At 42.2% G+C, this 16947-nt stretch overlaps 1 protein-coding gene across 3 annotated transcripts in view; it reads left to right on the top strand.

Annotated features, from left to right (window-relative positions):
• The first annotated feature begins 2307 nt into the window (after positions 1-2307).
• Positions 2308-16947, top strand: part of si:dkey-100n23.5 (cyclic AMP receptor-like protein A) — a 43298-nt gene continuing 28658 nt past the window's right edge. The window contains exons 1-8 of one of the 3 annotated variants that reach the window (XM_046404207.1): positions 2308-2494; positions 5869-5921; positions 7379-7433; positions 8507-8563; positions 8650-8710; positions 10817-10904; positions 13905-13994; positions 14506-14544. In XM_046404207.1, coding sequence (XP_046260163.1) covers positions 2414-2494; positions 5869-5921; positions 7379-7433; positions 8507-8563; positions 8650-8710; positions 10817-10904; positions 13905-13994; positions 14506-14544 — 524 coding nt within the window. In that variant the 5' untranslated portion in view covers positions 2308-2413. Of the gene's footprint in view, positions 2495-2520; positions 2832-3332; positions 3700-5868; positions 5922-7378; positions 7434-8506; positions 8564-8649; positions 8711-10816; positions 10905-13904; positions 13995-14505; positions 14545-16947 lie in introns of those variants that run through there. The other 2 variants (XM_046404208.1, XM_046404209.1) reach the window with 2 other exon arrangements.

The following is a 16947-nucleotide window of genomic DNA, read 5'->3' on the forward strand; positions in this document are numbered from 1 at the left end:
TTTTACTTCCCCATGAATGGATTTATGATAATGAATAAAGCTTTATATTACAGAACACTACACTGAATTTGACCTATTCTGACAACCAGAACATGCCTAATTCATTAGGTTTATTCCTGTTTTTAATTGTGTTAGTGGAGGGAACATCTCACATATTACACATACTACATCTTTTGAGTGTCTTTGCGTTTCTTCGTGCTCAAGTAGTTGACGTTCTAAATCTAAAAATATGTTTGAAAATGAAATATTTTTTCTTCAGGACAAAAGAAGCCTGGAAATCAGACTCAGTTGTCATTTAGTTTCATTTAAAATGCTGAATTTAATCTGAGACTTGACCAGAAATTCCATCCCCTTCAATTTAGAAAACAGGTGTCACTTCTTGCAATGATTTCCAATCAGAGACAGCACCTAAACTCTGCAACTCCTGCTGAATGAGAATGACACTGTAGTATTATGGGCATCACCTGATAAGTAGAATAAAAATAAGACTTGTGAGCAACACCATCACACACATGCACACAGTTTTCTTCAGCCACCAGCAATGTTGCTAGAAATGTGGTTTAAGGGAAGGGGTGGATACAACATTACCTGCAGGCCGAGGAATGTTGCCTGTCTGTGAAGCTTTAAGTGACAACACCTTCGCCCACTTGAGGTCTGAAACTGAAGAGCCTGAGGAAGAGGGGTGGTTTGTTCAATAAACAACATGTATAACGTGTCAGCACCTAGAGCCATTTTTGCTTTCATTTCTCTCGCTGTCTCCATTCCGTTTTGTAGTTCAAAATGTTAAAAATGTAATAAAAAAGTGAATGCATTGTTTGATTTCAATCAGCTGCACAGAATAAACAAATAATGTTGCGTGCAGACTTGAAATAAATATGGCAATTATAAATATGCACTGAAATCAGTTAAGTTTGCTTTTCATTTTTACATTTACATGTTAAAAAGACAGATATATGCACAAATATGCACATGCTGTGTTATGTAGTACTTAATCCTGAAATAACAGATTCCCCTTATTGTTGTTTCAGTAACTGACACCGACAGCCTCAAAGGCCGGTGAGGGACATGGGTGCAGTTGGAGTTTCAGTGCCACAAAGGGTGCAACACACCCACTTTTCACTGTCATTCTCTCTCTCTCTCTCTCTCTCACTCACTCACTCACACACACACACACACACACACACACACACAACAAGGGGAACAAATGCAAAACTGATCACTTTGGATCTTTTCATTGGAAAGATATCAGCAGAGGAAACAGAAAGTCACTTTAATGGCTCACAATGTGCATGCCACTATGTACACATAACACTACAGCGAACAGCTGGTGTTAGGTGTCATTTCATATTATGCAGCTATAATAACATTTGGAGCACAGTGGTGTTTTAAATTCTGTCATATAAAATGATTCAAACAATTGATCTACGCCAGTAATATAGGATCCACTCTGCGGACACACCTTTCAGTCAATTTTTAAAATGGCCAGTGTCTTAACAACATGAATGAATGTTAATGATGTCCTGCCTGTCTTACAAAGGAAGTGATACTCCTCAAGCATCTTTTAAGAGACACACCTTAAAAAAATCTTTCTTTTCTGTGACTCAGGCTGTTTAGAAGAAATGCAGCCATGGCTGTCCTCAATTGGGACAAAGGTAACGTGCCTTTCGTCATTTGACTGCAAATGAAGTTTCTGATTTCGAAAAACATTCACTGAGATAATCTTATCATTAACTACACAAGGTGTTATCACTATGTGCTTTGACCATCCCATGTGTTGTGTCAGTCTCAAAACACTGCAGGTGTAGGCTACAAATAACCACACAGACTATTGTGAGGCCTTTTGCTTGTGTTTCTAATGATGAGATCAAAAGGCAGTTGTAAATACAAGGATTTAGAGTTTTTAGACCGCGTTTTACAGCAAAGTTGATTATATCGGTGGCGGAAGCAGTGGTCAGATCCTTTACCTGAAGAAGCAGTAAACAATGTAACAATGCATTAAATTGTATGGGTTCTATGTAAGGCCAGTGCAAGTAGAAATTAGTAGAAAAGGAAAATACTCATTTGAAGTTTAAATACCAGAAATGTACAGTACTTGAGTAAATGTATTCAGCTATACGACTGACTTAGAAGCTGAAATCCACCTAAACCACATTACATGAGATTTTTCTCCTAAAGTGATGTTTATGATGTTTAAGTGAAGTTTACAACAAAACATAAACGTTACAATGTAGAGTTCTGATGTACAAGTCAAAGTCTTGACAAGTCTCTGTCCCTTCAGCGAGACATAATTCAGAACGGTCAGTGGTGCTTTTTGTCCTTTTGTGCACACTGTAGAACCAGGAAGTACAAGAAAAGCTATAGCAAAACAAAAACAAATTCAAACGAAATTATCTCAGAATCATTATAGCTCAAAATGGACAGTGAAAGTCCGAGGTCAGTGAGCAACGATTCACGCTGCGTATTTTTTAATACAGATTCAGAAGACTATCGATGTGTAAGTAGCCAGCGTCACTCTAAACTCACTCTTAGCTTTTTAGCTAATTGTCTTGTTAGCTCTATAACGTTTCACTGATAGTTGACTGGGGGCTTTGCTGTTAGTGGTCGTTATGTAGGCCACCTGATTATATATTGATTGAACGATTGATATTTGATGAATGGAGGGCCGATACCGGCATGGTTCCCAATGTTAAAATGTAACGGGACACCTAAGCTTTCAGTTGTCTCACATGCTAGCTGCTTTAATTGGTCGGTAGAATATTCACGTTAACGTATGTTAGAAAACAGCCCATTAATCTAGCTTTGGTAGCTCCCTTTCTAATGGAGAGCTAAAGGCACTCATTATCGTTCCTGCTAACGTTTTTATCCTCGATTTGAGTCACAGACACGTATGGGAAAAGAGTTTATTTGTTGTGGATAAGATGAATGAAGAAGTATGTTTTAGCTAGTTTATCTTGAAATGATAAGTGAACTTGTTTTGTCTGAATGTGAAGGAGAGCAAAACAACAACAGTAGCACAATAGCAATAGTAGAAAGTAACAAGTACATTTACTCTATTGTTTTTTGTTGTTATTTTTACATAAGAACAATTTTGAAGTAATATAGTAACATAACGCGGCCAAAGATCATTCTGTGTCGGAGTCCTTTTAGTATTTCTAGTATGTTATGCTGTAAATTTTGAGTACAGGACTGTATTATAGTGTGGTATTGCTACTTCTACTAAAATAAATGATCTGAATACATCTTCCACCACTTTTAAACACTACGACGGTCCAATTCAGTGACCTGGCAATTAATAATTCAGATATTGTTGAAGCTGTATCTGAGAGGTTGACTCCTTCTGTATAATATCAGGGGGATTTGCTCCCTTCACTGAAGAAGTGGCTTGGGTGCTTATTCAGGCACTTCTCTCCTCCTGCTCGGACTATTGCGGATCCTTCCTTGCTAAAGCCCCACTGTCCAGCTCATTAAGAATGCTTCTGCCCACCTGTTTAACCCCCATAACCTTTCTCACATTGCTACACTTCTCAGTTTGCTACACTAGGACCAAACACGTCTTTGTTTGGGAGGGATGATGCATTTTTTCGATGACGTCTAGCTCTTGTTCAACTCAAGTTTGAATGCACTTATTATAAGTTGCTTTGGACAAACATCTCAGCCAAGTGAACATAATGTCATGGTTTCTAATGACTGCATTTGACGGTAAGTTGCTATTTTATTCACACCAACAGGCACACTTTACAGCCTAATGCAATCCAGCGCAACACTGCAGTGCATAATTAACACCTGTCTTGCAAACACAAAAATTGCACACCATGAGCATCACAAACTTCAAATTAGGTTGAGTTGAATTTACAGATGGTTGTGGTGTTCAAGCCCGCAAACCTTTCGGTGGGTCCCTTATCATCACAGTTACCTAGTTAGGAAATACCTGACTTGGCTAAATTGTAGTATGTGGCTGAATCAAGGCTGACATATGGCCAGATTTACGACAAAAGACAGTGCTGTGTCTGGTGTAGTAAACGTGTTGATGTGAACAGGTGTAACTTTGCGTGCTAGAAGCATTAGGCTCTCAGTTATCATGCACTCCTTAGGTCTCATTGTATCGGGGGAAGAATGTTGCAGAAATGCTGTCTTACCTAGAGCCCAAATTTCTCCTTTACCAGCAAGCAGTCGCTTGTAATTGTAAGCAGTAGATCACAGTGTCACGTACGCTGTCTGACTAACCTAGCTACAGATGGTCCACATTGATCCGTTCAGCCATACCAGGCTGAGTTTGGTTCATAAAGCTGGATTCATTTTAACACTATGCAGGCCTTGTCAATAGTTTTGATATTTACTAGCAGATGATTTGATTAATTGTAGTAAGGCTATGTTTACAGCTATGTTTGGTCTGTTACATCAAGCTGAATTTATGAGCCATTAATTACAGAATCAATTAACAGAAACATAATCAGTAATTTTTTAAAAATGAACTAATCACTGAAGGCATTTTTCAAGCAAAAATAGCCATCATTTCCTACTTTCAGCCTCTTAAATATGAGGATTTGTTTCTTTTCTTTGTCTTATGTTATCATAAAGTAAATATTTTTAGGTATGGGGTGTTAGTCAAACCAAACAACCAACACAGCACTTTTGGAAGTTGCTTTTTGTTGTTTTCTGGTAGTTTATGGGTCACATTATTAATCAATAAAAAATTGGTCCATTAATCGATAGTAAACAATCATTAGTTGCAGCCATAATTACCTCACTCAATCAGAGTGAGCAGTTAGATCATCCTTTTTCAGTATTTAGTAGGGGTGAAAATTAGAGGGCAGCTCGTGATAGTGCATTTGCCTGTGCTGACTGTGATACAGATACAGTTTGTGTGACTCGCATATCAGGAGGAGAAAAATCCATCCCAAAAATAGCATAATTAACTGATCAAAAAGCAAAATCACACTATTTATGAAAACAGTTTGTAAGAAAGTGCAGAGGCTGGGGAGGTTTTTAAGACTTAGTCCCACGCTTGGAGCCATCATTCAAATGTAATTTAAAAACAGTAATAAACTGGTAAAAGGCCTAAAAGAAAGGGACAGTAGGCTATCTCTCTCTCTTTGTCTCTGTCTCTGTAGAAATCTTACTCTACTGCAAAAACAAATTACTGAATAAAACTTAAAATTAACTTCCATATACACAATAAAAGCAGTCACATTTCTTGTTTTGTTTTGTTTTGTTTTTTTTGATTGTGAAGGTCCCTGGTTTCCATATAGGTCAACACATAACGCAGCAGTGTTTTGGCAGAGGTCATTGCAGATTATCAAAGTGATTAAATGCTTTTACTGTGACTGCTTCAAGGAAACGGATGTATGCGTGTGAGAGACCATAGTGATGATGTCTCATTCTTTTCATTCCTCATTTTTGTTTTCTTGTTTTTCTCTGAGCAGCTCTCAGATCGGTTTTCTGCTTGAATGTTTGCACAAAATATGTAGCATGTCAGGTTCTAGCTGTCTCCACATATGCCTCTCTGTCTTTCATTTCACTCAGCTGTCATTGCATAGCCCTCTGTGTTTTATTGCATGGGTCAAATGCGTGTGGAGTTGACATTCATGAACACTTTAGATGCCTTAGGTGTGAGTCCTTTGTAAATGTTTACAGTCCTGATGTTTGGATCGCCTGAAGTGTGTGCGAACTCAATTTTATTATATTTCCTGTAGACATGCTTGCACAAATACACAAAAGACATGCTTCGACAAATGACAGCCTTGTCAACCCGGTAGTTTCTAAGTATATTATTATAAGTATGGCAGTACAGTGTTTGTATTGGAGCTCTCAATAAGTTTGCACCAAGGCAAAGGCAAAGTCAGTAATGCATATGTTTCTGATTTACAGGTGGTGATTTTAACAGTAAAACGAGCCACAGGAGCCTTCTCTTTAGTGGGATGGTAAATATTTTTCTCAAATTATATCTATCTCAAATGATATTTTGTCTTGAATCCTTGACTCTTGTTTCACACCAAATGCTTTAACTGTTCATATTTATAGGAATACACTAACATATATTCGGCTAAGTTCCTTAGTGAAGAGGTCTTTGATCATGTTTTTCACAGTCAAACTTTTAATAGATTTAGACATGTGTCAGGACTTTTGTCGAGGCTGTCTCTACCCTTATATTAATTTTATCGGTTGTGTTTTACGATGTTGTTGTATTGGGCACACCCTGTATGTTAGAAATTTATGTCCAGTAAAGTAAAAGTAATTTACATCTACACCTATGAAGAGTTTTCCTGTAGACGTAACTGCAGCTGAATGATGTGGACAGAACTTCGGTTTAACACATTGAAAAAATGAATTTATATTATCAGCAGAATGTGAAGAAACAACAGTGTTGAGGTCCTGTAAAAGGCATCTGTGTATTATGTGGCAGAGATATCTCCTTAAGTTAGCATGCTAACCAGCTAACCATGGCCTGTTCTGTCTCCTAATACCACTTTGTACGTCCAAAGGCAATAGTTTGATAGTCCCCCGTAGTCAGCTGGGAGATGTTTACGAGCAGCAAGTTTGCTCAGTTAGACAAACTCTCTTAGCATTTAGTCTAATAAGTAAACAAAACAGACTACACGATGTTAAAGTAAATTTACTTACACCTGTTTTCCTTCTTAAACAGAAAATGAAACAATTCAAATTTCTCTCTTTTAGCTAACTATGATTTGCTTAATTTCAGGTACAGTTCAGTCAGCTGTAAGCTCACTAGTCCCACAGCTAACTGAGCTCATGGTAGCTATAGCTACAGCCAAAGATAACTACAGCTTAGAAGATAGCATAGCGGTCAGCATTTGGGGTTATACTGTTGATATACTGCCCGCTTTACTGTTGGAGCTACCTTTGAATTCTGGCCATATTGTACAAGTTAACCTCTTTTAAGATTTGGATTTAAAGTATTTTCTCATGAGACTAAATGATTTATCTCAACTTTCTCAAACCCAGACCCCGGGCTATAGACTATACTATAATATCCAAGTTAATTGAACAGTCCTTTTTAAAAACACATGACCTAAATATCTTGTGGATGTCTTGTGGTTCCTTTTTGGCCGTGGACTTCACTCCATCAGATGTTGCTGAGCAGGTCTTTGGCAGGTTTTTTGACACTAATGTGGATTTCATTATTTTCAGTCTAAACAGGCATTGCTTTAATCGTCATTGATCCTACTATGAGCCAAAGAATGTCAGCAGTTAGAATAAAGGTTATAGGAGAAGCCTGCAGGGATATTTGCTGGAACTGTTATGATGTATGTATGTGCAGTAAGACATCATCGTTAGAACAACAATTGCCCTATCCTGCTCCAGTCGTTGCCTTTGCAGTTAGCCAGAAATTTCTCACCATTGTCTTCTCTCTCCACAGCATTTTCATGCTGTATGTGATCTGGCTGCTTCGCAAGTATCACTCTTTGGCTCAGGTAAATTTGCACCATAATATACAAAATGTATAGACTTTTTTTTTGCCATGTCTGTTTGCTTCATTGCCACCGGAAATATGTTCAATTAGCCATGGCAAATCTTAGCATAATTGAACCCAATTAAAATGCACAGATTAATCAATTGTGGAGTTAATTGACTCATGGTCGTTCTGTGGTGATCACAGCCGTATTGTCCTTCTTCCCTTGTTCAAATGAAAAGGTTTGCTTTATACTTAGACTATACTTTCAGACTATACACTGAATAATATAAGTCAGATGTTCTTTTCCTGTAAATATGCTTTCTTTTCTTTCATCCCAAAGAGTCATTGTTTGTTTGTGTGTGTACCTTGTGTTGTTGTGTTTTAAAAGCCAGTCTGGCAGGTCTGTCATGTTTAGCAGCACTGGGCGTTATCGCCTCCTAATCTGAAGTAAATTACCTCTTAATGTGGGGCTCCGATGGATCCTATTACATGTGGACTGGGTCACACAGAAGGTCTCACCTTCTACTGCTTGCTTCCCCTCAGCCCAGCCCACCACTGCCTCCACACCCACCTCCAGCCCTTATAGAGGGTATCCATCAGTCAATATTCTTTAGCACTCACTAGCCTTCCTGCCTCTGTTTTTCTCTCTCCTCCTCTACTTCCTCTGTAGCCTTGGCAGGGTTATTGTTGGACACAAATTGATTAAGGACTGAATGGGTGTGTTTGTGTGTATCTGTCTGTCTCTTTATGTACCAACCATGGCAACAGTTAATGATCACCTATAGGCTGACAAGTTGCCTGCATCACAGCTACCCTTTCAGAATGCTGTAACACAGGGGTTATTGATTTATTTCATGTAAAATATAATGACATTAGTGTGTAAGGAAGAAATTAAGGAGTCTTTTCCCTTTGTGATATTTTCACGGAGTTGTCACTGGGGACATCATGTGCCAAGCTGTCAGCCACATCAGTGATCATTTGATGTTTAATTTGCCCTTGTCTCCAAGTGAATATAAATGCACTATGATATTTACAATTGATGTTTTGTTAGAGAATCACTCTTCATGCCTTCCTCTCATTTTCACTGTACAGAAGATGATTCTCAGCCTGACTGTAGCTGCCTTCTTTGACAGCATAGCATATGTCATGGTGAGTTACTCTTGCTGGTTTCATTAAACACAAACGTAGTTGCTTTGTGGGTGGTTTGTGAAAATGTTTCCCTGTGCTTTCCCCAGGGTGAGTCACATCCGGAGGGGTCGCTTTGCGATTTCCAGGCCTGGTGGCTAACGTACTTTGGTAAGACAAAACTTAATTAAGTCCTCACTGGTACAATTTTTAAGAATAGAGTTGAGTAAGACAGCAAAGAAAGAGCAAAGATTAAGGATCGTGTATCATAGTGGAAAATAATATTACTTTGGTGTTTTGTTTTTGGCTTTAGAGGAAAATGCTCGTTGACACTGATCGCTCCAGTTTATAGCACCATCTTTCACTCAGGGCTTTTGAGAATGTAACGTGAAGAGTCGTTTCTGGAGAAGGTATCAGGCTACAGAGTGAGCTTTTTGAAAATGATGAATGGAATTTTTTTTATAAAAGAAGTGATTGTTAAGTGATTGATGTTATGAGACATCAGTCACAGGAATGCTGAAGAAGAGGTGATGAGTCCAGCTTTTTTTTTAAAAAAACTTTGTTTTATTTTTCTCATCTTATTGTATGTCATATCTGTGGTTATATGCTTTCTGTTTCTACATTTAACAGTGAGATTATGTTTCGTCTCTCTCATGGTGTTGCCATAATGTTAACTTAATGGAGACAGTTTTATGCATATAACAGCTTATCCTCCTGTATTTTATTGCACTGATTTAGTCAGCTCAGCCTGTGCATCCTATCCTGAGGTTCTGTACTCTTGTTATCAAGAGCGGTAACGCAACGGTTAAACTTGAACCTGATACAGGAGTATTCACACACCCATACCAAGACTACCACACCCGTGAAAATGGTGCAATACTTGGGAGCAGTCATTCAATACAGTGCTCTCAAACCTTACGCCTCAGAGATTCGTCACCCCTCCCTTCCTTCAGTGACATTACAGGACTCAGCATTTAATACGGGTTAATCATGCACATCTAGGGTTGTTAGCTTTGGGGGTTCTTAGGAAGACTTCTTTGTGATTAGGTCTGATGAGGCAGGATTGTTTTTACATTGAAAATAGTGGTTTATTTGCATTGCTGCTCCTTTAGCCTTGATTACCATAAAGATTCTTAGTTAAGACTGGTTGCTAATACGACAGTTCACCAGGCTTGTTTTATACATCTCGCAGGCAGACACACCAGCACACACACTCAGATACAGGGTAATGGGCAATGAGTTAGTGCTGCAGGGGTTGGTGCCTGTCACCTCGGTTTATCATGAGGATCCTCACGTTGAGGACAAACGGCTGTACATAAACGGCGACTGAACGGGCACTTTGTTCTGTTGCGAGGCGTCAGGTCTAGCGGGAGCCGCATAGCACAGCTCTGCTCTTAACACCAACCAATAAAATTTTATGAAATGGAGGAAGATGGTAGCAGGGGCAGCGTCAGGACAGGTGGTGAAGCTTCAGCTGCAGGCTGGTTATGTAAGACACTTTTGCCGTTGCAACGACAGTGATTTATTAGGATAATGACATATACAGCCAGCCTCCTTCTCTCTTAGTCACTGCACTTCTAAAGGCTCCTTGATTCTATGGGGAGGGTGTGTTTTGTATATCTGTGTGTGCATGTGTGGGGGTTGTTGTGTTAAACTGAGTAAGCTGACTATGTGGCTCAGTGAATCCATCATTGTGACGACCAGCTCTGCCTGTCTTGTCACACACGCACACACACACACACACACACAAAGGAAAAGGGCTGGATATGAGGACACAAAAAGGGAAGTGAGCTTTCTAGACGCTCTTCCTTGTCTCAGTAAAATATATTCATTTTTTCCGTCTGCTGACTGTGCCTTCCTTTCCCTTTCTTCATTTCTTTTCTGTTCAGTTTCTTTACACTTGCTCTAGTCCACTCTGTTCGACTCTGTTCCTCTCAACCACCCCCCACCCCCACCTCCTTTCTTCCTCCCTTGCACTCACTCCTGCCTTATCTCCCTCTGCTTTTCCACAGTTCATCATTATCTCACTCTGCGCTCCCCCCTCTCATCCATCACCCTAAGCCACAGGTTTCCCTCATATTACTGCAGAATATGCCTTCATTTATCAAAAAGTGGAACACACACACACACACACACACAGACATATACACATGCACACATACACACAGTCTTATGTATGTTTGTGCTTTCGGACACCCAGTTGCAGGTGTGTGCTTGTGTGGCAGGAGGGCTGTGTTGTAATTTGGCCTTGTTGTTTTTCTGTGTGTGTCTCTGCAGACTGGAGTGCCTTGGCCTGGGTGTGCCTCATCACGCTGAACTTGTACCTCAACCTGGTCAGAGAAGTAAGCACCAACAGATACGAGATGTGAGTAAGAGACTTAGAGCCACGATGCTCATAGCCGTTATTGATTTGTTGATTTACTGCTTTTTTTTTTTTTAATTAATGCCTTGTTTTGGCCTATCCACAGTCTGAAACCCAAAATCGTTAAGTTTACATTTTAAAACTGAGAAAAGTAGTAAATCTTCATGTTGGAGAAGCTACAACCAGAGAATGATATACATTTTTGTTTTTAAAAAAATGATATAATAATTAATTATCAAAATAGTTGCCAGTTGTTCTCAGGTGATCCCCTAATCGATAATTTAACTCATTATTCTGTCTCCATGTCCACCTCTGCCTCCCCCTGAATGCGTATTTTACGTCACGTCTTCTTGCGGCCATTTCCCTCTGCGTGAGTGTTTATGTGTGTGCGTGCATGTGTTTGGTCTGTCAGAGCATGTGTCTCCCCACAGAGCATTGACAGCCCCCCACCCTTTCTGTTCCAGCCAGCCGACGCTCTAATTGAAAAGGGAGTGAGTGTCAGCCGTTAAGTGTGTGTGTTTGTGTGTGTGCTTGTGTGTCCCGTCTTCACGCTTTGTGGCTCTGTGTTTCTGTCGCTCAAACTCCCATGAGCACTCTCTACGGCGCGAGTGTGAATTTGCCCGTGTGTGTATGTGTGTTAGAGATATTTTCTCATTTTTCCATGCCTCGCGTGGAGCTTTGTGACACAAACGGATATTCTAAAAAGAAAATGTATGCGCTCTGTGGGCGGAAAAGAACGCTTTAACAAGTTAGCGGCAACTCCGTTTTGTAAGTCGATTGTTCACGGTTGTATCCTGTAGATGTGCTTAGGTGTGCGCACCCCTCCTGGGTGTGAGGGGTGGGGCCGAAGGGGGTCTCCCCCCCAACACCACCACCACCACCCCCCACCCATAGGACTTTCCCTGCATTGATTAGCAATAAGCCAGAAGATATAATGGTGGTATAACTCAGAAGGAGACGGCTTTATGGGCTCAGGGAAGGGGCCAGGCTAGGGGGCCAAAATCGGCTCGCTTCAGATCCTTTTCAGCTGCATACCTCTCATGGGACCGGAGGGACAAAGTGAGAGGATGATGTGTCTGTGTTTATGTGTGTGTGTGTGTGTGTGTGTGTGTGCGTGCGTCTGTGGGTGGGGGGGGTGGCATTCAGCCTGCAATGAGAGACAGAGCATCAGGAGGGTTGTCATGTATTGACTGTGCATAGATAAGCTGTATGTGTTTAGGCAGGCGGGTATGTGGCTTCGCCTGCATGCACAATTACCCATCAGCCCTTAACCCAACCTCCCACCCTCTCTCTCTCTCTCTGTCTCTCTCTCTCTGTCTCTCTCCCTCTCTCTCCCACACACACACACACACACACACGCACGCACGCGCACACAGAATGACAGCACAGTGTGATGGTTTATAAATGAACAAATCGCCAGAGGAGATGGAGAACGGAGGCTGGATGATCTAAGAGTGATTGAAGTGGATGCAAGAGGGGATGGGAAGTGTGTTTGTGTGTGCTCATGTATGTGTGTTTGAAGGACGGATTCAGGCGAATGGTGTGAGACGCTGAGAAATAAGATTGAGCCTCAAGAGACATTTCTATACGAGGTAAGTGCGTGTCTTCCCGCGTGTGGGTGTGTGTGCGTGCAGGTGAGTGAAATGCAGAGCGTATAGCAGTCCTGCTGTGCCTCATTAAGCCCATGTTGCGCGCAGCCCCGGACCTCGTCATCTCCCTCTCAAAGCACTGCGAGCGTGTGGGGCATGTGGTGCAGCATGTCTCTGTATGCGTGCGTGTCTGTCTGTGGGTCTGTGAGCTCTCGACATTGATTTCCTGACAAGCCCCCGCTACACCAATCGTAATGCCACGGACTGGCAGAACCGATTTCGCTATTTGGATCTCTCCTCCCACCACCACACAGGCTTTCTCTCTCTCTCTCTTTCTCACTCTCTTCTCTTCAGCACTTTCACCATTTCCTTTTCCTCCCCTTTCTCCCACGTGTTCCCTTTCCCTCTCACTCCCTGTTGTGTTTGATCTGAACACCCTCTCTCTCTCTCTCTCTGGATCTATACATTTTCTGAACCTCTTTCACACCCACTATTCAGTTCTATTTAAACCACCAGCCATCTTACTTTTTCTCCTCCACTTCCTCCACACTTGCACACAGCTGTCCATCAGATGGGGGCAGAGAGGGAATATAATGTGCCCCTGTGAAAGATGAGAGAGAAAGCGTGTGAGTGTGTGTGTGTGTATAGTACACAGCTCGAGAGGGATTGAGCATGTGTCAGCTGTGTCGCCACCGCTCGATTGACCGCACTTTGGAACAAGTCAGGGCAGGACTTCCACTCAATTGACCGAGCGAGTCTGTACGCTCTATAAAGTATCGACGGCCACACCGATGCCCAAGACACTGAAGCACACAGCTCATCTGTCTGACACACACACACACAAATACAGCTGTCTTTCCATCACTTCATTATATTGACTTAACCTAACCTTAATCCTTACCAAACCTTTACCCAAGTCCTCATCCTAAAATGTAATGATTTATGTAATGGGGACTTGCATTTTGTCCGCATAGGAAAAGTAAGTCACTCATCATGTCTTTTTTTTTTTGGTGATAGCAAGTATAAGCCTTTCTTAACCCTTTCCTTCTAAAATATAGGCTATTTTTGCCATAAAGTTAAGAAACATATTTTTTGCACACAGTTTAGTCAGCTTAGTCCTCAGTCACCTGCTAAGTGTGGATCTGCACCCTGTTTGTGGTTTTGATACAGACATCTCCTCTGCAAATGATCTTTTCCACAACAGCGTGGGTAATTATGGTTTACATTACCATGAGTAATTGGCACTCTAGCTGTATAGGCATTTGTCTGCACCTGAAAAATGACCCTGCTGTGAGTGCCAACAGAGGGATGAACTGAAGAAGAAAAGCATTGATTTAGTTTTTTTTTTTTTTCTCAGGGGCAAAGCTCCCTGGTCTTGGTGCACATAATGGAATAAATGTCTGCCTTTTATCAGGTTGTACCATCTGATGGCGTGGGGGGTACCTCTGGTCATGGCCTCTTTGCCACTGCTAAAGCGCTACTACGGTCCCGCGGGAGCCTGGTGGTGAGTACAGCCAACCAGCCCTGCTAACGCATCATTTTTATGCTTTCTTTCAGCCACCACAGTATATTTTTAGTTAAATGTCTTTCCTTTCCAGGGCCACAGCACTGGCCTCATTCCAAGTCCAGACAGCCTTCTTTTCTCCTCTTTATGTGATCAAAATTGGCAATTATTAACACATATATGAAAAGTAAAACACCTCTTCAGACTCTCCAGTTGTTGTGGTGAATGTGAAAGGCATTGTTTATTTGGAGGGTAGTTAGTGGGGTGAGGAAAAGGGTAAGAGGCCGAGGAGAGGAGGTGATGGAATGAGAATCGGGACAGTGCCTTAATCTCTGGGCTCGGTTCTTTCTTTCCACTCTGGGCGTATTAATAGCTACAGCTGCACAGCTTTTCCCCTCCATAGTCACACAAGTCTCTTCCGCTCTCCCTTTCCTTTGTAACCCCCTCATCAGTCTCTCTCTCTCTCTCTCTCTCTCTCTCTCTCTCTCTCTCTCTCTCTCTCTTCCCCCAGCTGGATCACAGACAATCACGTAGCCTGGAGATTTGGGATGTAAGTAGACCCTTTCAGCGCCAGCATCAAAGCTTCCCCCACTGGGGGAGATGAGGAGGAGGAGCGGGGGGAGGGCTGTCTCTGCGGGGAAATGTGAAGGGTTGCATGTCAGGGGAGCCTGCAGGGTTTTTTCCCTGTTGGTGTAAGGCCAAGATGTGTGTGCGTGCGTGTGTGCGTGCGTGCGTGCGTGCGTGCGTGCGCACGCACACATGGATGTGTCTGCCTCTGCCTTGTCAGATTTAGGGGAGTTGCTACACTGTGTATTTAAGTGTTTAGGACGGCTATGAAGGATTATGCCTGTCGACTGCTTTCTGCAACTGGCCCTAAGTCTGCAAGGGCTCTGCCAATCCCCGGCACAGACGCTCAAACACACATACACGCACACACGCACACACACACACACACACACACACACAGAACAGCACTTTGCTGTGAGCCAAGGTAATCGCGTTGCTGCTCGCAGCATCAGCAGGGAATCAATCTTTCTAAACAAATAAGCATGCACACACACAGACAGACTCACACAGACAAACACACATACACACACACACGTGCAGAACAACACATAGCTATCAGCTGTGCTAAACGAGCCTGTGTCTCTTTTATCAGTGCTCTTCTGCTCCCCGGCTGTCTCTAGTTTTCCATGCTGTCATGGCCCAGGGGGACGAGCCGCTCAGAGGATCAGGGAATTCTTCATTAGCTCTAATTACATCAAACCAGACGAGAGATTAGAGGCCAAAGCAGCGACCGTCAAGGAAAAAAACACGTAGGCTCAAACATGCACGCCCTGCTGACGACGTGCTGGGAAAAGGTGCAGGAGAGCAGAGGTTTTAGTATTAAAGGTGAAGAGTGGAAAAGGTGGGAGGGAAGACATAAGGGGTACAGTTAGAGAGACGGAATCACTCAGCAGGAGAAGGAAAGAGGGGCAGCATAGCGGGACAGGAAGAAGAGGAGAGTGAAAGAAATAGATTACCCTCGTCTCTGCCCACGCCCCGTAGTGTGTCTTCATCAGAGTTCAGTGAAGCGCACCGGCAGGACAGAGGAGGCGGGGGAGGCTCAGAGGAGGGAGGAGGGTGTGAAAAGGGATGAGAGAGGAAGGAGAATGAAAAGCAGAGGACAGCGTTTTGTGACGGAGGTGCAGAATTTCAGGGGTTGAGTCAGCAATTGGAAGCACTTGAGCTTAGCTGAGTCACCGCTCTTGGAGGTCCCCATAAGTGAGTATCATGGGCCCCCTGTCAGACATAACACGGAAAGACTGAGAAAACTACATCCTAGAATGAAAGCATTTGAAAATCTCAACATGAAGCAGATGAATTGTCATAAAATATCATAAAGACAAATCACTCCTACTGATTGTGGTGATTCTCAGACTTTTTCTCTAGCACCACTAAGAGCCTGATGATTTTGTTTTTATTACCAACATCTACTACATGGACTGATGCAAAATTTTCTGTGAACACTTATGGTTACCAGAAGGCGGATCCTAAAAAATGCCACTTTTGTGGCTTTTGTTTGTTTTTTAACGGTCTTTTGAGACATTTCATGCCCTCCCTAAGCAATCCAATGAGGGTAGATGATGAGAAATGAGGAGTGACGTGCACAAAGGTCCCCACCCAGATTAAAACCGGTAATGTTTTGCTTTGTGGTTGGCACTTTATCCCTCAGGCCATTAGGACGTGTGTTGTCCTGAAATCTGGGTTGCAATTCATGTTCTCCTCAGGAATAACTGAAATAACTTTGATGATCCATATTGCCATATTTGGTGATCTGAATACTTGACTAAATACCTGTGAAACTAATGACATCCCAGTAAGTTTCAATTGCACTTTGTGTTCAGTAATAATTAGAGACTGTTAGCATGCTAACACACTACTAAGATTATAATTTGGAGCCATGCTGGGATTCCTGTTTCATTTTACATTAGTGTATGTGCTGAGAAACATCCTACACACCCTGCTTTTCCTGGCCTGGTTGTTTCATCCCTGTGTAAGTGGTTGAACAGGTACATTGTAATCTTTCACTCAGCAGCAGGCTCTTTCCAGTCAAAGTTGACAGCTGTGTTAGTTGAGCACTAAGCAGGACAGACATGTCCCCGTCATGCCCTCGTCTCCTACCAAGCACTTAAATTAAGGCTTCTTTCTTCGAAGCGTCATTGTTCACCTCAGAGCAGTACTGAGGGGAAGGCCAGGCTAAGGCCGAGAGATTCAATCTCTGCGCATCTGTGATGATCTTTCTTTCTGCCAGTTTCCAGCTTCTAGCCTTGCTCACTGTTGTCCTCTCAAAGGCCTTCTGTGATTATCTGTCTTTTTATCCATCCTTCCCTAGTAGAACTATCGGCTGCAGCCTCTTCTCTCCTATTCCTTTCATTCTCCCTATGACCTTATCCCTCTCCCTGTCTTTTAA

Source organism: Scatophagus argus, chromosome 11, assembly GCF_020382885.2.
Source record: "Scatophagus argus isolate fScaArg1 chromosome 11, fScaArg1.pri, whole genome shotgun sequence".
Classification (NCBI taxonomy): domain Eukaryota; kingdom Metazoa; phylum Chordata; class Actinopteri; family Scatophagidae; genus Scatophagus; species Scatophagus argus.